The sequence below is a fragment of the Alexandromys fortis genome, unplaced genomic scaffold (genome assembly GCF_014885135.2).
Source record: "Alexandromys fortis isolate MF-2015 unplaced genomic scaffold, M_Fortis_MF-2015_v1.1 scaffold_127, whole genome shotgun sequence".
Taxonomy (NCBI): Eukaryota; Metazoa; Chordata; class Mammalia; order Rodentia; family Cricetidae; genus Alexandromys; species Alexandromys fortis.
The window spans coordinates 2,957,165-2,985,019 of NW_026068006.1; the positions used below are offsets into that span (position 1 = coordinate 2,957,165).

General features: G+C 47.8%; 2 protein-coding genes and 1 long non-coding RNA gene across 9 annotated transcripts in view; 1 reads left to right on the top strand and 2 right to left on the bottom strand.

Annotated features, from left to right (window-relative positions):
- Gab1 (GRB2 associated binding protein 1) overlaps positions 1-4,974 on the bottom strand; it is a 113,799-nt gene extending 108,825 nt beyond the window's left edge. For all 3 annotated transcript variants that reach the window (XM_050161514.1, XM_050161515.1, XM_050161512.1), the window contains exon 1: positions 4,832-4,974. In XM_050161514.1, coding sequence (XP_050017471.1) covers positions 4,832-4,903 — 72 coding nt within the window. In that variant the 5' untranslated portion in view covers positions 4,904-4,974. The remainder of the gene's footprint in view (positions 1-4,831) is intronic.
- A 16,021-nt stretch (positions 4,975-20,995) lies between these two features.
- LOC126513287 (neurturin-like) lies at positions 20,996-21,872 on the bottom strand (the record flags this gene model as incomplete). Its single annotated transcript, XM_050161582.1, has 1 exon — positions 20,996-21,872. A coding segment is annotated over one exon (585 nt), but the record flags the coding sequence as incomplete, so codon positions are not given.
- A 201-nt stretch (positions 21,873-22,073) lies between these two features.
- LOC126513264 (uncharacterized) overlaps positions 22,074-27,855 on the top strand; it is a 41,541-nt gene continuing 35,759 nt past the window's right edge. For all 5 annotated transcript variants that reach the window (XR_007595267.1, XR_007595272.1, XR_007595270.1 and 2 more), the window contains exons 1-2: positions 22,074-22,123; positions 23,575-24,275. This is a non-coding gene — a long non-coding RNA (uncharacterized lncRNA). The remainder of the gene's footprint in view (positions 22,124-23,574; positions 24,276-27,855) is intronic.

Here is a 27,855-nt window from a genome sequence, read left to right on the forward strand (position 1 = left end):
GTAGCCCCAAATGCTCGGACAGCTGTTAAGACGTTTACATGTTGTTTAAGACGTCACTGTGGCAAGGCTCATGTCTACTAGTAAGGACAATCTTATTAATCTTACTTTTTATTGGGGCTGTGTGTGTGTGTTTAAGTGTGTGTTGTGTGTGCGCGCATTGTACATGCACGCGTGCGCGATGAAACTTGGGTTGAGGTCAGAGGACAACTTTCAAGAGCCAATTCTCTCCTTGCAAGGATGAAACTCAGGTGATAGGTGGCGGTGGCGGCTGCTCTTATCCACTAAGCCATCTCCCCTCCCCTCCCCGCACCCTCCCCACTCCCTGCCAAGATGAAGCTTGAACTTTGGCTCTTCCTGCTTCCCCCTCCCAAGTGCTGGGATTGCAGCTTAAGACAGTGTGACTGGTTCAGAGATGCTGGACATCAAACACAGGACTTCCTGTCTGGTAGGCCAGGCCGAGCTACAGTCCAGTCCTGCAGATTTAAAGTGTAATAAGAAATTTGAGCGCTACCTTGGAGTTCCCGCCTCTCTATAACCCTGGGAACTAAGCTCTGGACAGCATTCAGCAAAAGTGAATGAAAGCCGGGGATGCTCAGCACCACTGCAGACAGACTTCACAAGCTGCCAGAGAATGGAACGTGCAGGAAGTTCTTACCACTCTGCACAGAAGAGGCTGAAAAGAATCAAAACTGAAGTTGACTAAAGAATCAACTTCCGACTCGGGAGTCTTCTTCCTTTATCCCATGTCACTTTCTCTGAGAAGTTCAAGGGAGGTTCCTCTACCAGATGAGCATAGGGCAAGCGAAAAAAGTACGAAAACTGACCAAGGGAGCAAACACAGAAGCAGGAGCTGCGACGAATTTGTCAGGGGCCACGTTCTGAGACGGTTTTAAAGATGAAATCAATATAATTTTGTTTCGCATGTGCATTTGGTATGCATGTGTGTTCATGTATGGGCACACACGTATGTACAGGTGCAGGCATGTGAATCATGTCTGCAGGCCCACAAATGAGATCAGATGTCTTTCTCAATTCTCCTCCACCTTATTCATCGAAGGAGGAACTCTCTTCAATGTGGGAGCTTGCTAATTCCAGCTGATCTAGCTATGCAGCTGGCCCGAGTATGCTGCGTCTAGCTCCCTGGAGCTGGAATGACAGGCTGTCACCATATCTCCCTGCTCCTCACATGAGCTCTGGGGATCAGAACTCCAGTTCTCATAATCATGAAGATGAGGCAATGATTTACCCACTAAGCCATCTCCCTAGCCCTAAAGTTTTGTTGTTGTTGTTTTGTTTTGTTTTTTGTCACTTACAGACCTTAACAATGACCTCAGTCAGTGTTTGGACCACTCTACAAATACTGCAAACAGTGAGACAAACTCCCACAGGCAACATTTCCCAGCAGAACCACGATGCTCAAACTCCCAGAAGTCTCATTTAATAATTACAGTACAAGCCTCCAAGATAAGCTTTTCACTTGAATCTCCTCATTACAAACTATTATCGGGCAGAAGGATGGCCCAGAGGGTTAAGGCACTTGCCCCTAAACCGGGCAGCCTGGGTTTAATACTCAGGACCCACATGGGAAAAGGAGATTAACAGACTCAAACAAGCTGTTGTCCGACCCCCACCGCATGTATGCGCGCGCGCACACACACACACACACACACACACACACACACTAAATAAAGACTAGACTTTAAGAAAAGAAGTGGCAGGCTGGTGACATCTCTCTCATCCCAGTGCTTGGCAGGAGAAGCAGAGAGAGTTCTGTGAGTCTGAGGCCGGCATGATCTACATATCAGGTTCCAGGCAAGCCATGGCCACACAGTGAGATCATGTCTTAAAAAAAAAAAAAAAAAAAAAAAAAAACAAGGAGGTGAAAGACAGCTCAGTTGTGGAGCATTTGCTACTATTACGTGTGAGGCCTCAGGGCCTTGGATTCCACCCCCATAAACACACACAGACACACACATAGAGAGACAGACAAATTGAAAAACAAAAACCACTACCAATCAGTCTTTGGCCTACTTTGCTGGATTCTGTTAACCAAAGAAAATAAGAATAGAAAAATGCATGTGGACATGGCCTCTGTCCTCCCTGGTCAAAACTGCTTTTGCAGAAACAGAGCCAGACACCAATGTCAAAGGTTCAAGAATCTGAGGATGTCAAATCTTGTGGGGAATAAACCACTTGGCAGTCCGCCATGCCATCTTCTTGGCAGTCACCTGTTCACCGTCATCCTGGGCCGTCCTCACCTACTTCACGAATGTGTAAAGACTCACCAGTCATCTGGAGAGAGAGCTCACTTAATACCTCCCACAGAAGCACCAGGAACTCAGTTCAACCCTCAGCCCTTTTGTAAAGGCCAATCACAATGCTGCATCTTGGCATGCTAATAGTGGAGGGGGGGGTGACACAGGACTCCTGGATCTCACTAACTGGCAGCCGACCCTAGTAAGTAAGTCCGAAGTCCCAGGGAGACACTTTGAAAAAGGCTCCTGAGGAATGGCACATCTGAGTTGACCTCTGGATACCACAGGTGAACATACACACACATGCACTCACAAACACCTCAAGGTGGAGGGTGGGAGGGAGAGAGAGAGACTAGTTTTCCATACTTGGCTTCCCCCACATCCTTCTGCTTACTGAGAACACAATTTAGGAACCCAGTTTTCTCCTGAAGGCATCTATAACCCCCCCTCCCCGACTCGCAGATATAAACACTTTGCATTCTGGCCGCCTTTCTCCACATATACTTTGTTGTTCCCCAAACTTTAAAAGTATGTAAGAGCAAAGACTGGGTCTCACTCTTCAGTGCTGTGACTCTGCTTGGAACTTCTTGAGTTCTCAGATAACAGACTCACAGAAAAGTCTAGTCTGAAATGACCATATGACCCAGGCCTAGCCCCACGTTTGGCAAACTGCTGTAGAATATGGCCATGAGACCACGCTTCCCTGATTCAGAAGCTAACAGGGTTTGATCTAATTGGGACTTGAATGGGAGAAAAATTGTTGTGGTCAACGAATGATACGTGTAAATATACATAATCACACACATATATTCTCCCACACTTCATTTATTTGTATCTATTTATTTATTATTAATACCTGTATTGGGAATAAACTTTATTTTGTTTTTGTTTGTCTTTGATATATAGCCCTGGCTACCCTAGAATTTGCTATGTAGACCGCACTGGCCTCCCATTTCTATCTCCCGAGTGCTGGGTGGTACGGGCATATGCCACCATGCCCAGTTTTCACTTCATTTGGCCCTTGTTAAAACCATTTGCTGTTGATTTTCTTCCTGTGAGGCTTTTCCCGTTCTGTACTTCCTCCCCTTGTGGCTGGTGCCCATCACAGCTCAGTAGCACTAGTGAGCCTATCAGCAAACAGACTGTACTTTAGCTCTCCCAAGAATCCTTTCCCAAGCAGAGCCTTCTCAGGCCTAGTGTTTCCAGCTCCCCACCCTCCCCTTTCACACACAATTGCCTCTCTACAACTCATTCTGGAGACGCCACAGCCACTGGCGAAGTTTTGCAATCAAGTTGCCATCTTTACTAAGATATCCAGGAAAACCGTGACAGATGGGGAGGGGAGGGAATCCTCTGACAATTTATTGAATCATTCTAGCAGAAAGTAAACCAGAAACTGCAGGTGAGCTCTGGGAAATAAATGCCCCCTCCAGCCCCCCCCCCCCCATGTTTCAGGCAAGCAGGCAGTGAGTAATCGGATTAGCTTGAGGTGGGTACTTGGTGGAGATTCCCTTCAACCAGAAACAGGTTCCCTCAATACCGGTAGTGAACTCTACTGAAGAAGGTACAGTGTACATTTTGCTTTTGGAAAACAAGTTTACTCGAAAAAATATTTGTTTCGGCTGCCAGGACAAAGTGTCATTTCTTTGCTGGCTGGGGACATCGTAAAATTAGCCGATCTGAAGGAAGGCTTAAGATTCCAGAGTTCTGAGCCTCCTCAGATTTCCGCTGAAGTAGTGTAGGTTCCTTCAAGATAGTTTCCCTAACAGCGAACACAGTTTTAAACTCACGATCGGCATCGTGAATAAATTACACAAATACCATTTAAGCCGTTCTGGTGTCCTGGAAAAGAATCACAACACCCAGAAATCCCTGCTGGCTTCAGCTGTCCCCTCCCGCCGGGCTTGACAGCGCGTCCGAAGGCGCCCAAACATCAGCCACCAGGCTCCCCCCAGCGCCCTCCTGTCGCATCAAACCGCCAGCGTTCTCGGGCCAAACTCCAGCGTCCCTCAAAGCAAAACCGCGAAAATGTGAACCCTGCTAAGCAGATGGTAGGGCGCGTAATAACTCCCCCACCCCTTTCCCCTGTGCGAGTATTTAGAGAAGTTCGCCTATACCATCCACTTCTCCCGTCCACGGTTCGCTTGCCTCAACCTCCTAGAGGCGCAGAGGGGGCGCGAACCCAAGGGAAAACCGATGATCACTACTTCCTCCCCGGCTTCTCGGTGCGGGGAGATTTAACAACTCCTCCATGTGAACCTGATGCATTTAAGAGAAGGCTCTTTCTCCCCGTGTCGCCCCACACATGCTAAATAGAATTAACAACAAGGAAAGTATGTCTGCAGCCGGCTTTGAGCCTGGGCCCCTCTAAGGCGACGAGGCCTTCAAGGAAGGCGGTCTGCAATATGGAGGGAGAAAGTTTGGCCACCAACTGGACGTCAGGGTGCGAGAGGACCGCACCCGGTCCGAAGCCAGCCGGCCGAGAGGGATCGAGGAAGAGGAGGGCGGGATTCGTGGCAGAGCTCGGCCAGCAGGCTGCTACTGCCGCGGCCGGCGGTGCCCTGACCTGTACTTACATAACGCTTCAACTTCTTCTCCGGAGGGGACTTGCGGAGCCATCCCGAGCAGACCACTTCGCCGCCGCTCATGGTGCACGCAGTGAGGGCTCGAGGGCCAGGCACCGGAGGGATCGGTGGAGACAGTGGACGCGCTCGGGACACGGCAGGCACACACAGCCCAGAGGTCCTCGCAGCTTCCCTCGACGGGGCGGTCAGGTCCTGCGCGCCCTGGGTCGGCTATCGAGCCTCTCTCTTCTGCAGATCCGCGGACCGAAGTGGAACCCGAGCGGAGCAGCGGGGATCAGAGCTCGCCGGCCTTCTTTCAGTGCACCCTCCTGGCCGCCAGGCGCGGCGGGACCGCCTCGACAGCGGTCGGGCTCGGCTGGGACTCGGCCGGGACCCGGAGCCCGGAGCTCGATGCCCAGCGCTCCGCCCCTCGGGGACAGGACCTCCCGCGAGCGCTCCCTGCTGCGGACCCCACGCTGCACGCGTACACACAATGCCCGCGCTCGGTGTCCGCTCCGCCCGCTGGCGCTTTCAGTGAACAGGGCGCGATCTTCTCCTTTCCCCTCCTCCGAGGAGGGCGCCCGGGAAAGCGTGCGGCGTCCCGGTGGCAGCGGACACGGGAGCTGGTCCCGATCCGCCTAGGGAGCCCGAGGACCGGCGGAGAGGCGCGGGGCGTCGCCGGGCGTCGGGGAGGTCGCGGGCCGGCGGCGGGAGGGTGGGTCTGCGCTCCAGCCTCCGACGAGGGCGGGGATCGGCGCAGGGACGAGGCGCTGGGCGGCTCAGCTGCGGGGAGGGACCCCCTCTGTCCCGTCCCCTGCGCTCCTCCCCCACCCGGGGGCGCGCGGCGGGTTCGGGGAGGTGCAGCCGGGGCTCGGGCCCTCCTTCTCCTGGCCTTTCCTCCTCCCCTTCCCACGATCGGTCGCCTCTAGCTTCTGCCCAGACTTTCTCTGAAACTCCTCCGGAGCGCTTCCAGCCAAAACAACAAGGGCCAGGGAGGCGGGGCCGGCGCTGGGAGGGAGCGAGATGGCAGAGGCACCCTGGGATCTGTAGTCAGCCGCGCGGCGCGCTGGGGTCCTCGCCGCCCCGCCGCCCCGGGCCCGCGCGCTGGGGAAGGCGGCGGTCTCCGGGAACGCAGCGCCACCCCGGCACGAGTGCGGGAGCGGCGGGCACACTCGCCAGCTCGGTGTGAGTTTGCCATCTGGACACTACCCTGTGTCAGTTAAGAGTTTGGACTTTCCTGTACCCTTGTGATCGAGAGTTTGAGGGTTTTCTCGACTTGACAGTCTGAGGAAAAAAAAAAAAATAATAACCCAGCCAAGAAGGTCCCGGTAGCGTGAGGCTGAAGGGCTGTGACCCCTGGACCAGGAGTGCTCCATGCTGTACGTACACCGGGTGCAGAGAGAAACCTCCAGGACTTCTAGGGGCCTGACCCAAGGAGCCTTCTATGCAGGGTCCGATCGCTTAATCGCCAACAGAGCGTTCAGCTGCATGCAGTATCTCTGAGACACGATTAAAATCTCACACTACCTCCATTCGTGGGCAGTTTCTTCCAGTTTGCTTTGTATTTGATTAAAACCTGCCCTAGGATGTTGGACAGGAAACAGAATCGTATTGGATATCCTAGTTCTATTTACTTTCTTGTGTGTTTTACAGTTATTGTACCTGGGCCGTTTGGCGCAGTCCTGTAATAGAGCTCTTATTTGTGGGTGTATTTGGAACAAAGCCTTGGAACAAATTTTAGTAGGTAATATAGATAATCAGATAAAAGTTCTGAAGAGCTGGGCGTGGTGGGGAGGCAGAGGCAGGCCTGTTCTCTGTGAGTTCCCGGACAGTCTGGTCTACAAGGTGGGTTCTATCTGGGATGACCAGGGCTACAAAGAGAGACCCCGACTCAAAAGAGGGGGAGGGGTTGTGTGAAATTATGAATAGATAAACGAGCATCTGTGAAAAGTGTAAGCTTGGGGTTCCTAATAAACAGCAGTCTGGGTTTGGAATGTTGTAGCTTGTAAAGAGAAAACAGTGCTAGAAGCCCTGCCTGGCAGCACCCCTGCAAACTCCGACCTGAGGAGGGAGAGCAGGGGGAGAGAGAGACAGCACAGAGGGAGGAACTGAGGCAGAAGGCAGAAGTGAGGAGAGGAAAGAAAATAGGTGCTGGATTAGTAATAAGACAAAAATCCCCGCGTGTATAAAAAGGGATGGTGAGCTCCTTGCCACAGTGTCCTTTGCAAACAGAAGGGTGTCATCTGCTTTGTGACGTTTGACTTTGGGAATTTCAAATAGAGCTTTTTCTTTCGGATAGGTTTCAGTTGTTCCGTTTCTGTATGCAAAATCTTTAACTGTGTCAATTTACACCTGTAACCCCAGCACTTGGGAGACAGAGACAGGAGGATTGCTGTGAGTTCCAGATCAGCCTAGGCTGGAACATGAGACCCTATCTCAAAAGAAGACAAATATGAAGTGTTGCATTAGGGCTCTGATGTTAAGAGCACTGGCTGTTCTTCCTGAGGACCTGGGTTTGGTTCCTAGCATCCACATGGTCCCAGGGATTCAGACATTGTTGAACCCTCTACGGCTCTCTATAGTTACCAAGAGCATACAAGGTACACAGACATACGTGTAAGCAAAACACCTACACACATAAAATAAAAAATAATTTTACTAAGTATTGCCTTAGATTTGTGTTTGAGCCCATAAGAAATGCCTCCATATATTATACATTATTATAGAAATATTTACATTCTTACCTTTACATCATCGATTGAATCATATTTTGTACGCGTGCATTAAAGGATCTGCTAGTGTGATGGCTTATGCTTCTTTTTTTTGGGGGGGGGGCTTAAGACAGGGTTCGTTTGTGTAGTCCTGGCTGTCCTGGAACTCCCTCTATAGACCAGGCTGACCCTGAACTCAGAGATCCCCTCGCCTCTGCCGCCTAAGCTCTGGGATTAAAGGCGTGCACCACCACTCCTGATCCTAACGTCAACGTTTAGGAGGCTGAGGCAGTGTGAGATCTGTCTCAAAAACAATCAAAATAACCGAATAAATGAGTAAACAGTTGGCATGCTGGGAAAGGCTATTACACACCATTAGGCTGGGTTTTAGTCACACAGCAAGCATTTACAGAATGTCTGCTACTGGAATACAATAGAGGGAGGGCAGACTTGATCCTGTCTTCATCTACTCTGGAAAGAAAAAAATTATAGCTAATTAACGGGCAAATGTCTATAATTTAGTTGATAAATGGTGTGGAGGAAAAATAAATAAATCTTTGGGTATATAATGGAGAATTTACCCTTCAAGAGAGGAGGGGTGGGTTGAGAATGACTGCTCTCAGCTAAAGACTTTGCAGCGAACTCTCAGGAGAGGCAGGAGCGACCTGGCCTGCGGAGACAAAAGATCCTCTAGGTCTACAGGTCCTCGGGCTGCCAGGAGCTTTGAGAGAACTGAGTAGACTCCATAACAAAGTGAGCAAGAGCAGCGTTAGCACAGTGAGATTGGAGAGAGAGAGAACATTAGGTTAGCATGGTGAGACTTTAGAGAGCGAGCAGCCTTACATTGGTGAGATTGGAGAGAGAGAACATTAGCATGGTGAGATTGTAGAGAGCGAGCAGCCTTACATTGGTGAGATTGGAGAGAGAGAGAACATTAGGTTAGCATGGTGAGATTGTAGAGAGCGAGCAGCCTTACATTGGTGAGATTGTAGAGAGAGAACATTAGCATGGTGAGATTGTAGAGGCGCCCAGAGAGCCAACTGCAGATCCTTGCACGGTGGGATTGTTTAGTTTTGTCTTGAACTGCTCAGGTGAATCCAGGCTAGCTTCACCATGGATGACCTTGAACTTTTGACCTTCCTGCTTCTATCTCCTTGAGGCTGGAAGACTAGTGAGCACCACCAAGCCCAGGTTGGGAATCCTTTTGAGTCTAGACCTTTTCCTTGAAGTACACGACTGTTCCGTCACTACTGCAGCCCTCTCTCTTGATCTGCACCCCTCCCACATTATTTCCACTCTCACCCTGTGCCATCTTTCTCTCTTCTCCAGGCTTTCCCGGGCCATGGATGCTCTGATTTCCTGTAGTCCATCCGACATCCCCTTCCTTCTTTAGCCTCACCTCTCTGCTCCATGATTGGCTTTGACACAAGGATCCAGTCCTAAGCAGAACCCAGCTGAACTGTTTTCTGCACCCACGCAACCAAGTCCCAGCCAGATGAGTAACAACACTCTAGAAAGTTCAGTGAGTGACCTCAGGTCCACCTCTAGCTCTTAGGTCTTTCTGTGATGAGACCTAAAGTTTATACAGTACAGAGAGTCCTTTGAAAGAAAAAATGCAGGCAGAGTGTTTATTAGTATGCATGAAGCCCTCTGAATTTGACCCAGGCACCACACAAAACCCAGACAGGGAAACATACCTGTTATCTAGCACTTGGGAGGTGGTGCAGGAAGATCATAGGTTCAAGGTCATGGCCTGGATTGCGTGAGACCCTGTCAAAAAAAAAAAAAAGAAGGAAAACATATATCTTATATTATAATAGTATTTATACTATTAGTATGGTATGTACTTATAATGAAGAAATAAGTCATCAAAAAAATGACTGCAGCCTTCTTTCTAAGGTTTGCAGGTGACATCTAGACTCCTTTTATGCATAAACTTGCTGCTTACAATGTGGCATCCCCTCTCAAAAAGGACAATCTACCGTTCCCTCCAGGAAGGGGGACAGGACAGGCCTTGTGCAAAAGCCTCATCAGCTTCACAGACGTCTCCTGGTGTCCCAGTCCACTGAGGCCGTTATAACGAAATACGCCACACTGGACATCTGTAAGCTATAGAACTCTGCATCTTAGAAAGCAAGAAACCATGATCACAGCTCCAGCTGGTTCTGGGTTCCTCATAGAAAGTGCCTTCTGTGTCTCTGTGAGCTAGCAAAGAGGCCAAGCTCCCTCAGGCCCCTTTGATAAAGCATCAATGCATGGCCTGACGGCCTCGCCTGTCGTCCTGGTGCTTAGCTTTGGGCATGTGCACGAGAGAGACAGACACGCAAACCTCAGCACCCACAACCCCACTTTCCCTCTTGCTTGATCTGGGTGGTTTATTTGCCTGTTCTCTGCAGTTCTGTCTGTCTCTGTCTCTTTATCCCCTCTTCCCCCTCTCTCAATTCACCATTGCTAGGGATTGAGCCCAGGGTTTTGTGCAGGATAGGCAAGCGCTTTATCATTGAGGTTTTCTAAATAAGCAGAGATATATTTCAGATGGATAGGTAATCTTTAAACACTTCAAAGATCTACAGAATACGACATTTAAAATATTTTAAGAACTTAGACTTTTCTTGACAGTGAGACATGTCTTGCAATTACTTCAAGAAGATGATGGGCATCAAAGAAGCTCCTTATGGCGTTTGCTTTCGATGCTGCAAGGCTAGTCATTTGGGCAAGAAACTGCTCTTGCCTGGACTTTTGACAATATGCTATATAAACTGAACGCATTGAACCCACAGGAAAATTAGTGCTGAACTTGCGGAAAGAAGGTAGGACAGCCCTTTAGGGTTCCTGTTTCATGGGAGAGTTTGCCAGACATTCTGCAGGACACAGAAGAAAGCAACTGATAAATTTTGCCAAAATAGGTGAGGCAGTCCTTCATATTTCCTGCTTCACTGAGAAATCTGTCAGATGCTCTAAGCCTATAGGCTGAAGGTGGCTGCCCCAATGTTACAGAAGAACTTTGTGTGACTTTCCAGGTAGCCAGATATTGCTGCCATTTCTAGAGTTTTGGAAGTTGCTTACAATGTACCTCTGGGTGACTTGTGTAACATTGTATTTTTCTAGGGTCTTTAATGGAGTTGAAGACTAGATAGTTATATAGTCTTCTTTAGTTATGAAAAATGATAAATCATATATGATTTAACTGAGGTGGGAACACTCACCTAAATGTGGGTGGAACCATTCTTTGGGCTGAGGGGAACATGACCTGAACCAGGGCTGTTACACAAAGAAACCTGTCTCAAAAAATCAAAAGTAAAGAATCTTAGTTGGGACCAACTAGGAAAACTGAATATAGTGAATGATGCCTATAATGTCAGCATTCAGGAAGCTCAGAGCAGGAGAATCATGACTTTGAGGCCAACCTAAACTAAACAGTGAGTTCAAGACTAGTCTGAGCTATATGGTAATACTCAGTATATAAAGTAAAATAGAAGAGACACCTATAAGAAAATTAGTGGACAAAAACATTAGAAGAGTTGTTATGGGCTGGGGATATGACTTAATGGTAGAGGACTTGCCTGACATGCATGAGGCCCTATGTTCACTTAATAGCATCGCAAAAACGTATGCTAATCCCATGTTCAGGGAGCTCTAGGAATGACATCATGTTAGACAGGAAATTAGGAGGAAAGTTATGTAGAAAGACCAAAATCAAACTTCTAAAGATGAAAACTATAATGACGGTCAAGAAAAATGCACTATGTATGACTTAGTGCTTAGATATCAGATTAGTGAATTTGATACAAGGAATATGAAAAAGATTGAACATAACATTAATGGAAACAAGTCCATCCCAGCAAATAATACGTGTGTAACTGGAGTCTCCTGAGGTGGGTGAGGTATACATAAAAGACATATTTGAGAAAATAATGGTAAAAATTTATCCCATTTCATTGACAGCTATAAATGCATATATTTGAGAGAGGCATTTCTTGGAGAGATTAGAGGAGAACCTAGTAAGAAATATGGAGTCTGTGAACTGAAACATATCCGCAACTGTCTTCAGTTTTCCCCCAGATCGACCCATAAGTTGAAGACATTCCCGATCATTACACCAGCACCTCAAACACAGCCCTTTCCCTCACAAATATACCGGCTGATTCAGCATAGAAAGGACCTGGCATGCCTAAAATATCATTGATAAGGAATAAGATGACTGAGACAGGAGCGAATACAGAAAAATTGTGGGGACTTGGAAAAGAAAAGGAACTACTCACCCCGGGTCTGGTTGAAGCCTTTCACCAGCGTGGATTCAGAAATTCCAGAGCATTTAACTAAATTTGCTTTGCAAATTGCCTACATGAAGACAATCTGCCGCCGTTTAGCAACGATATTTTCAAATAAGAATGTTACAATAGTGATGACCCGTGCTTGAGGCCAGAGTGTGGATAACCTTGAGTGTGGCCTCACTCCTCTCCAGATTTTTGAACTCTCACAACTATCGAGTTTTGTTTACAATGAAAGCATCTTCCTTCCCTAAAACTCCAGTGCTATCTCAAAGCTATCTCAAAGGCTGTCATTTTGTCTGGTGCAGCCCAGGAACCAGGAGGTGTCTTATTTAAATTTCTTTCATTTCTTTTCTTTTTCTTCTTTTGTTTTTTTCGAGACAGGGTTTCTCTGTGTAGCCCTGGTTCTCCTGGAACCCATTCTGTAGACCAAGTTGACCTTAAACTCACAGAGATCTGCCAGTCTCTGCTTCTTGAGTGCTGGGACTAAGGCGCGAGCCACCAAAACATGGTTAAATTTCTTAACAATCCTTTAATATAATTTCATGGCCAGAAGGACTGCTCAGCGGCAAGTAAAAAGGGCTTGTTACTCAGGCCTGATGACTTGAATTCAGAACCCTGGAACTCACATAAAAGTCAAAAGAAGAAGAAAAATCAGCTGGCATGTGCTGGAAATCCCAGTACTTCTACAAGATGGCAGATAGAGACGGGAGAAGCTCCTGGAAGACCATAGACAATCTAACCTGTAGTGCTTATCAGAAACAGACAAAGAGAGACCCTGCCTCAAAGTAGGTGGAAGGCAAGAACTGATACCTGGGGTTGTTCTTTAGCAACTTGTACCTGTGACGCATGTACACACACACACACACACACACACACACCTGAACAAGCACACCCATTATCCATACACACACACAGTGTAACAATTTTTCAGGGGAGGAACCTTGGCAGTGAGAGCGACAAATATGCCATGCGGCCACAGAGTTTAAGTGGGGAGTTTATTGAGAGAAGGGGGAGGGAAAGAGAGAGAGGGGGGAGGGGGGAGGGGGGAGGGAGGGAGGGCGAGCCACTTGCCTCTTCAGAAGAACAAAGGGAAAGAGTGGCAATGGGCAGATGGGCAGAGCTTTTCTCTTAAAGGGGCCTTTTGCACCATTGTACATACTACACAGTGACATAGCAGCCATAGGACCCTGGGCTGGCCAGGCTACTGCCTGAGTGCATCCTGCCAGATGACAGGCCAGCATAATGCCTGAATCCTAACTCACAGAACTAACTAAACAACACTTAATAAAAAAAAAACTAGTTAATAACTCAAAATCCCAGATACGGCTGCTGGACAGACCATGAAATGTGTCTTTCCTTTGAGAATCCCGCTCTCACGTGCTTAGGTGTCTTGTTCCTTCCCTGAACGTCCCCCTTTCTTTCATCTCCCCACACAGGGGCTAAGGCTATGTTCAAAATTTCCTTTAATAAGTCACAATCATGTTTTGTGCCATCCTTCAGCTCCTTTTTGATCCAACTTTACCCGAGCGGAGGGCCCTGAAATGAACTCCTCAGGCTGCTGCAGGCAACAGTTATGGAGCTCTATGTGTCTGTCTGCACTGGCGCTGATGAATATAATGCCACAGTCATGAAAGGCATTCAGTGCAGTGTTGACATCGGGACAGGTGGGCTGTGGAAACACAGGCACACAGACATGACCCATTGATTTTGATAAAAGGGTATAGCCAATTCAAAGGAAAGAAAGGGTAATCTTTTCAAGAATTGATCTGGAAACAATTTAACAATAACGCGCAGACTTCGATCCATGCCTCGAAGAGCTTACACCAAGGTGCTCTCAGCAGATCAGAAGTATAACACCTGGTTGAAAACCAGTCTTCTAGAGGAAGAGTCAGCTTTAAAACTCTACCATATGGAATTAGGCAAAGATCTCCCAGATTAGGGGCCCTAAATTATACACATGCGCGCGCGCGCGCGCGCACACACACACACACACTCACACACACACAGAGAAAGAGGTTGGTATGTCTAAAAATTAAAAATCTTTTTTTTTTTTCTTCATCAAACACTGTTGAGGGAATGGAAAGGTAAGCCCACAAACTGGATCGATAAATCTATAATTACATCTAATAAAAGATCATGCCCAGCATATATAAAGATCTACAAGAACTCAATAAGAGTACAAACAAAGCAATTTCAAATGGATAAAATTTGTACACACCCCAACACAGATGACAAATACATTAAAAGCTGTGTCTCGAACCACTAGCCATTAGGAAGATGCAAACTCAAGCCCCAAAGTCACGATGCGACACCATGTGTCTGTGTTAGAGTGTCTGGGAAGACGCACACAGTAAGTGCTCACGAGAAGGCTGAAGATTGAAAGCTCTTATATGCTCCTTGTGAGAATTTGAAATGGGGGGCATTTTGTCAGTTTTTATAACGTTACAAACATTTGGCCTGGTCACTCCCAAGCACTGCTCATAAAGACTTATGCATAGAAGTCAATAGCCTTCATCTTTAAAAATCTTTTAAAGATTATATCTTATATATATTTTATATACATAAACATTCATTTAGTCTGTGGGGGCACACACAAGCACATGCACACATGCCATGCAATACATTAGTGTGTGGACATGAGGACACGAGCACATGCACACATGCCATGCCATGCGTTAGTGTGTGTGTGAGGACACGAGCACATGCACACATGCCATGCCATGCGTTAGTGTGTGTGTGAGGACACGAGCACATGCACACATGCCATGCCATGCGTTAGTGTGTGTGTGAGGACACGAGCACATGCACACATGCCATGCCATGCACTAGTGTGTGTGTGAGGACACGAGCACATGCACACATGCCATGCCATGCGTTAGTGTGTGAGGACACGAGCACATGCACACATGCCATGCCATGCACTAGTGTGTGGACATGAGGACACGAGCACATGCACACATGCCATGCCATGCGTTAGTGTGTGAGGACACGAGCACATGCACACATGCCATGCCATGCAATACATTAGTGTGTGAGGACACGAGCACATGCACACATGCCATGCCATGCGTTAGTGTGTGTGTGAGGACACGAGCACATGCACACATGCCATGCCATGCATGTGCAGGTTGAAGGACACCTTGAAGTGTTGGTTCTCCTTCTCTTCATGTGGGTTACAAGCGTCAGACTCAAGTTGCCAGGCTTGGTGGCAAGTGCCTTTACCTACTGAGAAATCTCATTGGCCTTGTGGCCTTCATCTTAAAAAGCTGCAAGATGGAAACAATCTAAATATCCAACAGATTAAGAAACAACGTTTAAAATTTGGAGAATGTTATTTCAGTTAATGGGGTGTTTGTCTTCCATGTATTCAACCCTAGCTTTGATCTTCAGTAACAAAAACTAAACTGGGTATGTGGTTACATTCCTGTCTTTGAAGCAGTAAAGAAAGGAGTATCCAAGGTTCAAGGTCATCCTCAGCCATATACCAAGAGGCTAGCCTGGGCTATACAATTCCCTGTCTCGAAAAGAAAGGGAGACAGGAAGTAAGGGAGGGAAAGGGGAGAGAGGAAGGAAGGAGGGACAGGTAAGTTGTTTCTTTGGTGCATTTACAGAACAAGTACTGCTCAATGATGAAACAGAATAACCTAGTGATGTACGTGATGTCATCGACGAAGCTTTGAACCTTTATGCTTAGTGCAGAAGGCAGATAAAGATAAAGGCATACTACACAGTCACATTCATTTGAGATTCTAAAAAAATATAAACCAGTTTCTGACAGATGGACGTCAGTAGTTGCTTGGGTTGAGGAATGGCGGATATGTTCACTTCTCCATACTCTTTTGAGACAGTCTCACAATGAGGCCAGGCTAGCCTTGACCGCTCCCTGCTACAGCTCTCATTTCCAGGTGCTGAGATTACGCTTGTTATCGCACCGGTCGTGTGTGGTGATGGTTTCATGTCCCATCTTCTTCCATACCAAGTACACCTCTACAACATTGTTGTAGCAAACAAAGCCAGGGACAGGATGGCCCAGATGGTAAAGGTGTCTGCCACCAAGACTGGATTCCTTTCCAGGCCCCACATGGCGGAACGAGAGTCCCTACCAAGACAGGTTGTCGTCCGACCCTGTGTGGTGGCGTGTCTACCCCTGGCAAACAAACGAACAAACAAAACAACAGCAGACAAGAGAATGGGGAAAACCATTAGAGAGCTTAACCAGGACTTTCGGGCAAAGCTTTTCTGTGGGGTGGAGCCTGGGCGCTTGCCGAAGCCCGAGAGGAGCTGGAGTCTGAAGCCGAGAGCTGATACTTGGCGTTTGTTTCCTTTTGGAAAGACATGCAGCTTCTTCTCTGTGCACATTTTTGTCTTTTGTCTTTATGTTCCACTTTCTGCTGAAAAACTTATTTCTAATGAAAACAAAAGTCCTTGCATCTGCTGTCCCGGTGGGGAATTTTGCAGTGTGGCAGCCAGCTCTGTTTCAGGGGATGCCTCTGCCACTCCGGGTCTCAGAGCTGAAGCCGCTTGCCGCGCTTTTGCAGGTGCTAGACCTTCTTCCTCAGAAGTTTCTCAGAATGCTGCTTATTATTTTTATAAGCGAGGGCTGTGCTTATTTTAACTTCAAAGAAATCAGCAACCTCTTCCAGACAGGAAATTGCTTGGGAGATGCAATTAGATTGTTCTGAATGCTAACACAGTTAGATTCCAGAGGGCGGTGCCTCGCTCGGCCCTAGCCAAGTCCACAAGCCTCTTCCCTGGGAACTTTCTCTCTTCCCAAGCCCACCAGGGTGGACTCTTTGGTCATGGTTTTGCTCCCTCAAGTTGCTGTGAGTTGTGGGGGAACAATTGAATATTTGTGCTGGGAAAATTTATTCTGGAAGAATTTGGAATTGGAGTAGAGGTCCCAATAAGGTCCTGATGGCCTCGGAGCTCGGAGATCTTGTAACTCCAGAAAGGAGAGTTTTTGCTGAGAGCCCCCCCCCCCCATGAAACAAGAGGAAGACTGAGGCCACATGCTCTCAGCTTCCTTGGGGCCCATTAGAGACCTTGCCCTTGCAGTCCACGAGGTAGCACATGTTGAAAAGTGGTTTTGATCGAATGAACCTGGAGTGGTCTTTCTCCAGTGCCCCCAGACGCTCACTGTCTAAGACACACAGTGAATAGGAGGGGGAAGGAAACCAGTGGGCGTGGGCTACGTGCTTACAGCCCCAGCTGCAGGGAGGAGGCAGGAGGAGTTCAAGGTCAGCCTGGGCACACAGAGAGACCCTGTCTCAGAGGTAATAAATGAATAAAATGGTTCACAGTAAGCCTAAATCTGGCTTCTGATAGGAGGCAAGAGTCCTATTGGTACAGATCTGAGATCTGCAGTTAACTTCAAGCTACCCAAGCCAGACTTTGCCCTCATTTAGAAGCTCCTTTGCTGTCCGTTTTCTTCCCCGCCCCCTTTCCTTTCTTTGATTCTTCCTTCTTTCTCTTCCTTCCTCTGTCCTCCAGCAAATACCCAAGGAGCGTTTCTATTAGCCAGGCACTATTTTTGGTGCTTAAGCAAACCAAACAAAACTTAATTAATTACATTTTTTGGGGGGGAGGGGGTTCATGTAGTCCGTGTTGTTCTTGAACTCATTCTTAGCCGAGGATGACTTTGAACTCCTGATACCCCCACCTTTATTTACCTCATATGGCTTGGGTTTCGCCCAAGTGGTGGGGTGGCACCATGCCTAGCCTATAGGGTGCTGGGGACTGAACCCAGGACTTAATGCATGCTAGATGATCATCACGCTAGGCAAGCATTTTAGACTCAGCTCATTTCCCAGCCACTGGACCCCCACCCCCCGAAAAAGAAAACCATAAATAGGGTCAGTGAGGCGACTCACTGGAGAAAGGTGCTTACTGCCCAACAAGAAAAGCTGGAGGACCGGAGGTTGATTTCTGGAGCGTGTGCACATGTGGAAGGTGAGCTCCAACTCTACCAAAGGGTTTGCACCTGGTATCATAGAAGTAGGTTACTTTTTAATATTCCTGCTTATTATGGTTCCTGTCACTGGAGCATAAACTCCATTAAGGCAGAACATTATTTCTTCTTCTTCTTCTTCTTCTTCTTCTTCTTCTTCTTCTTCTTCTTCTTCTTCTTCTTCTTCTTCCTCTTCCTCTTCCTCTTCTTCTTCTTATTATTATATTATCCTTGTGTGTGTACATGGTTGGAGATGGGTGCATGCCACAGCTTGTTGTCTCCTAATCCTGTACACAAAATCCTCAGAGGGGAAAAAAAAAAAAACAATGTGTAAGGATCATAGTGGTGTGTGAGGTGTCCTGCTGCTCTGGGAACATGCTGTGAGAGAGAGACGAGGGGGCATTGACCTGAAGGAGCACAGAGAAACCAGAATCTACCAGAGGAGAACTGGGGAGATCGTGTTTATTTAACAAGGGCCAACCCACATGGAGCTACAGAGGCACAGAGCCAAATTCAGGGTCTCTGTGTGTGTGTGTGTGTGTGTGTGTGTGTGTGTAACAAAATAGACTGTCAGATCTGGAGCTAGAGTCACACCTGACATGACATGGGTACTGTCAACTGGACTCAGGTCCTCTACAAGAACAGCAAGTACTCTTAGCCACTGAGCCATCTCTCCAGTCCAAATCTGGAGTCTTTGGCTCTTTCTCTGTTTGAACTAAGAAGCCTTCCTAGGGCTCTCAGCAAGCAGATTTGTGTTTTAACAGAACTGGCTTCTGCATTGAGAAGAGACTTCGAAGGGCCAGGATAGGTTCAGAGACAATGTGGTCACTCCTAAGGTATCTTGTAACATATAGCTTGTTTTTGCTCTAAACTCTGGAGCATTTGAATTAATGTTTTTGAAAATTGCCTAATTTACATTTAATCTATGTGTGTATGTGTGTGGACCTCTCTGTGTTCATGCACACTCATGTGATGTCCAACAAGACCAGAAAAGGGCATCAGGTCACCTGGAGCTGGAGTAACGGACAGTTGTGAGCGTCCTGATTGGGTGCTGGGAACTGAGCTCAGGTCCTTTGCAAGAACTTAAAAACATTTTAAAAATTACACCTATTTGTGTGTGTGTGTGTGTGTGTGTGTGTGTGTGTGTGTGTTTCTCTAACTTCTCAAAGGGACCTTGATAGCTAGAAGTTGAAGTTTGGGGTCTTTGCTTGGCATAGAATAGTCTGGATAACCTCCCTGCTCAACTGCCAAGGACCTTTCAAGCAGCCATGTTATTCCAGAATACTCCAGCCTATACGGATGACTTGGCTCTCACTTACATGAGGCAGAATCTATGCTGTTGGCATATGGAGCTGGAGCTGAAGGCGGACTAGGGTCTGGAAAGAGCCGTGTCACCAGACAAAGGGACACCTCTGCCGCTTTTCCAGCTGCTCCTCCATTTCCCACCCCAACCCGGAGCCCACTCGGCTGTCTCTCTAACTCGGATTCCATGAGACACTCCTGTTTCCAGGGGGACAGTCAAAATATTTGAGGCCAGTACTCTATGGGAACCGAAGAGTCCGAGCAGATGCTGAACATCAACAGCTCGCTTGCATACCTACGCATCTCACCTCACTGGCGACCTGTAGTCGTGTCTCACACCCACCTTGTCTAAGCCTGGACCACACACAGAGTCACGGTTCTGGCTGGATGGTTGTCCTGGAAATACCTTGAGTGGTGGAGAACCAGAGCTCCCCTACTTGGTCAGACTCCTTGAGTTGCCTGTGACTATTAATGATTCTATTGTTAGTTTGTGATGTTTTATGTTTACTGTCAAGTTCGCAGAACCTAGAATCATCTGGAAGATGGGCCTCTGGGCATGCCTGTGGGGAGATCTTCTTGTGTTCATTAAAGTGGCAAGGCCTGCCCTTTGTAGGTGGTAACCTTCCCCGGTGGACTCTCTGAGAAAGGGAACTGAGCGGCAGTGACATCTCTGTCTCCTGATTGTAGACGTGATGTACCCAGCTGCCTCACGCACCTGACACCTTGACTTTGCCACCATGAAGGGCTGTGCTTTTGAACTACGAGTCGGGATAAATCTATTCTTTCTTTCTCTCTCTCTTTCTCTCTTTCTTTTCTTTCTTTCTTTCTCTCTCTTTCTCTCTTTCTTTTCTTTCTTTCTTTCTCTCTCTTTCTTTCTTTCTCCTTTTCCTTATCTTTTCTTTTCTTTTTTTTTTTTGAGACAGGGTTTGTCTATAGCTTTGGAGCACTAGCTCTTGTAGGCCAGGCTACACTTGAACTCACAGAGATCTGCCTGCCTCTGCCTCCTGAGTGCTGGGATTAAAGGCACGTGCACCACCACTGCCCGGCTAAACCTGTTCTTTCTTACATTGCTCTTGTTGGAGTGTTTTATCATAGCAACTGAAATGTAACCAAGACAGAAATGTCACAGTCTGAATCTGACATATCTCCCGCATGCTCATGTGTTGAACGTTTGTTCCCCAACCAGTGTTTTTGAAGGGCTGTGGGACCTTCAAGAACTGGGCCTAACTGGAAGCAGTAGGTTACCAGGGGTGGATAACACCTGGATGCTGCCTCTTGCCCAGTCAATTAAAAGCGTTAAAAGCGAATGCCTTAACTATTTTATGAGGGAAAAAAAAACTGACTTTTTTTTAAAAAAAAAATAAAACAAAAGAAACACACACAAGTTCAGAGTAACAACCTTGCTCTAAAAGCTAATTCTTTTATAGTATATATTAATTAGTAGGATCAAGTTCAAATCAGGCAAAACAACCGTCTCAGTGAACCTGTGAGGTTCCATTCTGTCGTTGGGTGCCAGCCTTTGAGGCTCTGAGAGCTTTACAAATCTCTGTCATTCTTAGCCATCTCTTCTAGCTCGTGTCATCCAACTTTGAGTACTTGTCTCTATTGCCTGCTCGCATGGTTAGGCCTGTTTGAACCATCTTGGGTGAGTGAACAGAATCCCGTTGGATGTCGGATCTTGGCCAGCATCTGGGTTTCGTCCGACAGCTGAGCTGCTAAGAGGAATTCTTGAGAGACGTGAAGATGGTCCTCGGTGAAGGAAGTCTGCAGACAGCTGAGCTGCAAGGCAAGGGAAACACCCAGTTTTCGAGAGAATTGCAAGTGAATCTAGAAATCTAGGACGTAGTGATGGGAGTTCAGTCTCAGAAGGCTCAGCCCAGTTCTGCCACTGTCCCCTGGAGTAGTGAACCCTGCTATTCTCCTTGCTTCACTGACCTGCTCCCCATGAAGAGGCCCTGGGCCAAAGGGTGGGCCTTCTTTTTCTTGGTAACTGAAGACCCCAGATCCTTTATAGCTGCAAGAATGTGCTGGGAAAGGACAAGGACTTCTTCCAGAGTTTAGACCAGTTTATCAACCCAACTTTCCTAGCCTGAGTTTCGTAGTAACAAGTCTAAGCTATTGGACAAGTATTATTATTATTATTATTGCAGTTCCCACGCCTTATGTGAATTCAGTTCTCGCGAGGATGGGCGTTGCCCCCGGGCAGGGGCCCAGGGCTGGGGCATGAGGTAGCTTCACACACATGCGCACTCCCGTGCCGACAGCTCTTGCAGCGTGTGGTAGCAGCTCTGCACGTCCAGGAAAGAGACCTCGTCCTCGTAGGCCGTCGGGCGGCAGCACGAGTGCGCGCGCACCTGCTCCTTGCGCACGTGTCTCCGCTGGCGCAGGCCCAGGTCGTAGATGCGCAGGGCCGCCTCGCACGCGCCTGCGCAGTAGCGGAACAGCACGGTCTCGTCCGACGTGTAGCCCAGGCCCAACTCGCTCACACGCACCTCGAGCTCGCGCAGCCCGCAGGGGCGCGCGCCCGACTGCGCACGCCGTCGCCGGGGACCCGCTCGACAGCGCGGGCCCGGAGCGAGCGCGGCCCAGGGGGAAAGTTCTCGAAGCTCCACCGCGTCCAGTCCGGCCGCCCTGAAGCAGAGCACGGTCTGTGGCGGGGAAAAGGAAGACAGAGGATTGGACCATGAGAGCTGGCCCCGCCCCTTTCCCTCCGCCCCGCGCACGCCTGGGGCTGCGGAGGAGGCGTGGCTAGGGACTCCCGTGATAGCTAGAGCTTGGGCTGTGGCCCGGAGACAGACGATTGGCCGGTGTTGGTCAAGTATTTAAAGAAATCTTAAGTGTCTGAGTTGGTTATTTGGGGGCAGGATATTGGGACAGGAAAACTCTGCCTACAGAGTAGGCCCCTTGTGTTGACAACTATATCTCCTATTGCAAATTAAATAGAGTAGAGCAGCTGGGGCAGCTCTTGATGTCAAGATTATGTTTATTTATGTTTTCTTTATTCCGGGTTGTTCACTGTAGGAAAAGCTCCAGGTTTGCTGTGGCCAAGCCAGTGCCTGTGGCTCAGAAGGTATGGTGTTTGAATGACAATGGCCCCCATAAACTCATAAGTCTGAATGCTTTGTCTCTTGTTGGTGGAACTATCTGGGAAGGAATAAGAGGTGTGGCTCATTGGAGGAGGTTCTGAAAGTACACACTGTTCCCAGTTCTCTCTGTGTGTGTATCTAATGCCTGAGGATCTCAGCTGCTGCTCCAGCACCATGCCTTCCTGCCTGCTCTCATGCTCCTCAACATGATGGCTATAGACTAACCCTCTGGAACCATGAACCCCTAAATTAAATGTTTTCTTTTATAAGTTGCCTTAATCACGACGTCTTATCACACTGATAGAGATAACTACAGGGAAGTCCTGAGGCCTGAGGGAAGTTCTGCTGTTCCGTTCTTTCCACTTTGACTGTCACACCTCCGTCTCCAGGCTGCCTCTCTGTGCTTTTGGTGGAGACAGTTGCGGGTACAAATCTATAGCAGCTCAAGCCCAGGGTGCTGTTCTGTCAGCTTAGCGTCCACACCTGAATCTACCAGTATTTCACCTAAGGTTCTCAGTCCTGCGGTCAGCACCTCGCCACTCAGAATCCCAGTCTTGTTGGCCACAGCCACCAAATGTAGGTTTTTAACAAAGTCTCTATCATTCTGTTTAACAGTAAAGACTCAGGAGTCAGTTATTGGGGCGAAAACCTGCTTGATCAGAGAAGCAGAGAAGCAATCAACTGACTTTCCTTTTTAGCCAGAGACCCAACAAGAGAGCATCTCTCCACTTGTCTCAAACCAAAGAGACAGCAAGTCTTTAAGTCCCCCCCCCCCCCAATACTCCTTCCTGTGCATCTCTCTATCTGTATTCCAGGGTCCTCCTTCCTCTCTATGGCTAATTCCTGCCAACTAGCCAATGGCTCTGCCCCCTGATCCAAGTGTGACCTGATATCTCACAACACATGAGGGCTGTGCCCCTGTTACTCTTGATGACCCTAAGTAGTTAACATGGGAGACAGAGTGTCCTGATCCAGATCTGAAATGTCCCCCAAAGACTCAGGCGTTAAAGGTTTGGATGCCAGCCCGAACCACTTAGAAATTTAAGTTTTTCACCTCTCTCTCCCCCTCCCCCCACCAGTGTGTGTGTGTGTGTGTGTGTGTGTGTGCGCGCGCACGCGCGCGCACAGGTGCCAGCGGAGGCCAGCAGAGGGCATCAGTTCCCCTGCAGCAGGAGTTAGCACATCTGCACAGTGCTGATGTGGGCGCTGGGAACTGATTCCAGCTACAAGCCCGTGGCACTGTGGGATATGATGGACCCTTTAGCAGGTGATCTCTGTCTTAGTCTGCCTTCTGTTGCTGTGACCAAAGCAACTTAAGGGAGAAAGGGTTTATCCTGATCCACTGTTCGATGTAGAGTCAATGTGAGGAAGTCGAGGCAAAATGACTCCCTTAATGCTATTCTGTCCTAACTCCATTGTGTGTTTGCTTCTCCAGGTCTCAGCCCTCTGCCCCTCCCTGCAGTGGTCACATCTGCCTTGGTAACACATTGGAGATTTCCATGGCCTTAACTGTGGTCCAGATGTATTAACGAAAGTAACTGGCATGCTGTGTCTTAAATAATCACCAAGCCCTGCCAGGAATGAACGCTTCGTGCTACTCTGACCTTGAGACCAATCATGGTCTTTGTGGGTTTTGCCTTGAAAAAACTCTGTGTCCCTGAACGTGGTCTCCAAGAGGCTTTTCAGAAGCACGAGCCTGCTTTTGGTCTGGCCATCAATCAGAAGGACTTAAGACGTTTAAGTGACTTTATCAGCGTGGTTGTCAATAACTGTCTCTCATGGATCGTTGCAGAGGTGTCAGAACCTGAAACCACAGGTCACAACGGATCAGCAGTCAGAAGAGCAAGGGATTTGGCTTAGGACTTAGCTTGCTTTCTTCATTCTATACAGGCCATGACGGCCGACCTAGGGAGCGGTTCCTCTTCTGGTTGAATCTGCTTGAATCTTCTCCTATCTAGGAATACAATTAAGAGGATCTTCAAGACACACCCAGAGGTCGGTTTCTCAGGTGACCCTAGACTCTGTCAACAATTAACACTACCACAGGCTGAGAAGGAAGCCAGGCCACTGGAGCCATATACCAAGAGGAATGCTGGGGCCCTAGCTTCTGCCAACTCCCTCTTTATCATGTGGCAAGTAGGCTTTTTGTTTGTTTGTTTGTGTTTTGTTTTGTCATTGTTGTTTCGGTTTGGCTTGGTCTTTTGTTTTTCCGAGACAAGGTTTCTCTGTGTAACAGTCCTGGCTGTCCTGGAACTCACTCTGTAGACCAGGCTGGCCTCAACTTCACTGAGATCTGCCTGCCTCTGCCTCCCATGTGCTGGGATTAAAGGCAAGCAGCTTACCGCACATTCTTTGCCACGATGGTCCACGTCACCGCAGGGCCAATGTTACATGGTTAGGCTACCTTGTCTTAGGGATTTTTGTACCAGTAACAGAAAGCCAATATTCCCGGTCAGAACAGCTTTAAGCCCAGGCCAGCAGAGTGTGTGTATTAGCTTCCTAGTGCTGCTCTAATGAAGTGTCAGTGGCTAGATGGCTGGGAACAATGGGAAGGTTCTGTCTAGAGGCTGGTTATAAGTGGATATCTTTTCCCTGTGCCTCTTCATTTTATCTTCTCTCTGTGCCCGAATTTCCCTTTTTCGGAGGACATCAGTCAAGTTGGATTAGGGCCCAACCTAAATGACTTCATCTTCACTTGAGTACATTGTAAGCTTCACTCCCTCCAAATAAGGCCACATTCTGAGGCATAGGGGACTAGAACTTGAACATATCCTTGAAGGACACAATTCAACCCTTAATGGGACAAAAGTCAGGTTACAGAAACAGCTGTGAGAGAACAGATAGAAAATATCACACAGTTAAACAGCCAGGAATTCTCGGAAGCATGTTCAGGAGCCCAGTACCCACACACTCAGAGTTCAAGCCAAGTTTACCTAAATCTCCAAAGGACAGGGATGCATTTGAGTGCGGTGTGGGCTACAGAAGCACAGGAAGAGGCAAGGACACTGCCTCCAGGAAGGGAACGGCCTCTTTGATGGAGCTCTAAGAATCCTTCCCCGTGGGGTGGATCTGGGTCCACAGGAAGCCTGTCTCACAGAGCTGTTTTCCGAGCCTTTTAAAGATGGATATTAAGAGGTCTTCCAGCAGCCACCAGGAAATATAAACCTAAAATATAATCTTGCATCATGTTTCAGCATCATTAAGGAATGGGGTGGAGAAGGAGGGGTAGCTGCTTGTCCTTACTTTGACAAATGGAGGAGAATCTGAAAAAGGACAGAGTCTCCCCAGTTTCCCTCTGATCTCAGCAGTGGAACCGTGACTCTGGGTTCTTAGTCTCAAATGATGGCTCAGCCCTCTCTAGGTGTACACCCTGTTTCTGATGAAGGACTCGGGTGGATGCTGATCTTCCCCAACATGGTTTGATTCTGTTTAGTTGCCACACAATTCTGACTGGAAGAAGGAATCATTCTGATTGCCGTTGGCTCCCCCCACACCAACCAAGTGTTACTGTTCAGCCACCTTGCAGGTGTCTTCCAAATACAACGTCCACACTGGCTCTGTGCCACTGAACTGTGAAGAACACATTTTCTGGTCTGTGGTTTGCTCATCTAAAATGCCTTTATTCAGTCGATCCGCGCATTCCCCTGCCATACACACACACACACACACACACACACACATATACAGACACATGCATACACACATTCAAAATTACATGCACATATACCACATTTACACATATACATGCAAATGTATACACAGTCCATATATACATACACACATACACAATACAAACACACATACGTATACAAGCATGTACACACACAAACCCACATACACTCATGAACAATGCACAAATACACAGATATACACATGTGCACATACACACATATATATACACTTGCACACATCCACACATACATGTGCTAATTTCTCTAGGGCCTTTCTTTGATCTGTATGATGGCCATTATGACCAACTTGATAAGACCTAGCATCTCCTAAAAGTGCTAGGGTGTCCTGCACCCTCATGCTCAGAGCCCAAGTGAGTCTTTGCTGCCTGAAGTTGTTCTAGTCTTGGTTGTTGTAGCATTAAGACAACTGACATCTGGGAATGGAGATTGTCCTCTTTCAGTCATTTGTCTATCAACTTGGTTGGGTGGGTTAGTCCATCTTGGTATTTGCCCCCCCCCCCCGCAGTGGGTTACACAGTAAGCATTTATACTTCCAGCTGTTAGGTATTGTTCCAGTTACTCAGCTCAACAGTTGTAGCTCAAGCAACAATAGGCAGTGTGTATAGTAATGGGCATCATTGTACACATCGTTACCTGTGAAAATAGGCAGGAGGCTAGACTTGATCCCAGGGCTGTGCTTTGCTATGCCACTGGTCTAATTTGTAACCAGCTTCTACGTGGACTCGTTTGCCATCTTCTGACTTTTTCTCCCTCCATTTCCATCTGCTTTCTGTGTGTGGCTGAGGATAAAATACCACACCTTAATATAAATCTCCAAGATAGAACTCTGTGTGTGTGTTATATGTGCACACGTTTGGGGGTGATGCAAATGCTTGTGAGCAAAGCAGAACAGAAGAGCTGCTGGCCTAGTCACTTTCCACCCTATTTCCTTGAGACAGGCTCTCTCAGTGAACCCGGAGCTAGGCTCGAGGCCAGCAAGCCCCAGGGATCTTCTTGCCTCTGCCTTCCACAGCTCCAGGGCTACAGACTCAACAGCAGCCTTATCTGGCTTTTTACATGGGTGTCAGGGATTTGAACTCACACTTGCACAACAAGTTCTCTTTCTTCCTGAACAAATTTTCATTCCCCAAGAGGATTCTAATAAGTACCAGATGTGCTAATGAAAATGGGTTTGTATATTGAGCGTCCATGAGAATGTCTTAGAAGATCAGGCAGCAGAGAATCCTAGACAGTTACTATCTCACCAGAGGCCTCTTAGATAGCTGCTGCCATTTCTTTTCCAGGTATGAGACCCTGTCATGACTCTCTGATATGGTGGATGCGTTGCTCACGATCAGCTGCATTGTGACTCCTTCCTCATGTCGTCTAGAGAGCTCTGGCTTTGGCTCACTCTAGATGTGGGACCCTTACTACTGTGTCTTACTACTCCCCAGTGAAAGGAACAGAATTTATCTGCGATTCGAATTGGATTATATCTGAGACCTAGTTCTGGGCAGTGGAATCTGGAAGCAATCTCGTTGGAGCTTTTAGGAATGAATTATGGTCTGTGTTGAGAAAGCGCAAAGAGGAACAACCGCTCACACACACTGTCATTATGGAAAGACAGTATTCTTGAACTCGCTCTGACTCCCCCATCTTGGGACTATAAAGGATACTTGACTAACACTGTAACGTTAGTATCCTAGGGTGTCCTCTATAGACCTATGTGTCCAAGGTTTGGTCGTCAGTCTGTGGTTTCGTTGGGAGGTAGGGGAACATTTAGGCTGTAAGATGGGAAGAAGTTAGGTCTTTGGGACGCTGGATTCTTCCTCTTTCTCCTCCCTGTTCTTTCCAGCTGCCATCAGGTGAGCTCACCACCATGTCCCACCCTGTCATAGATAGAACAGCAGAGTTTGGGAGGAAAACCTTCAAAACCCTAAGCCAAAATAAGTCTTTCATCTTTTAAATTGATTTCTTGGGTATTTTGCCATAAGAACAGAAAGATGAGTAACAAACAGAAAGACCATTTGATTACAGGCTTGGGC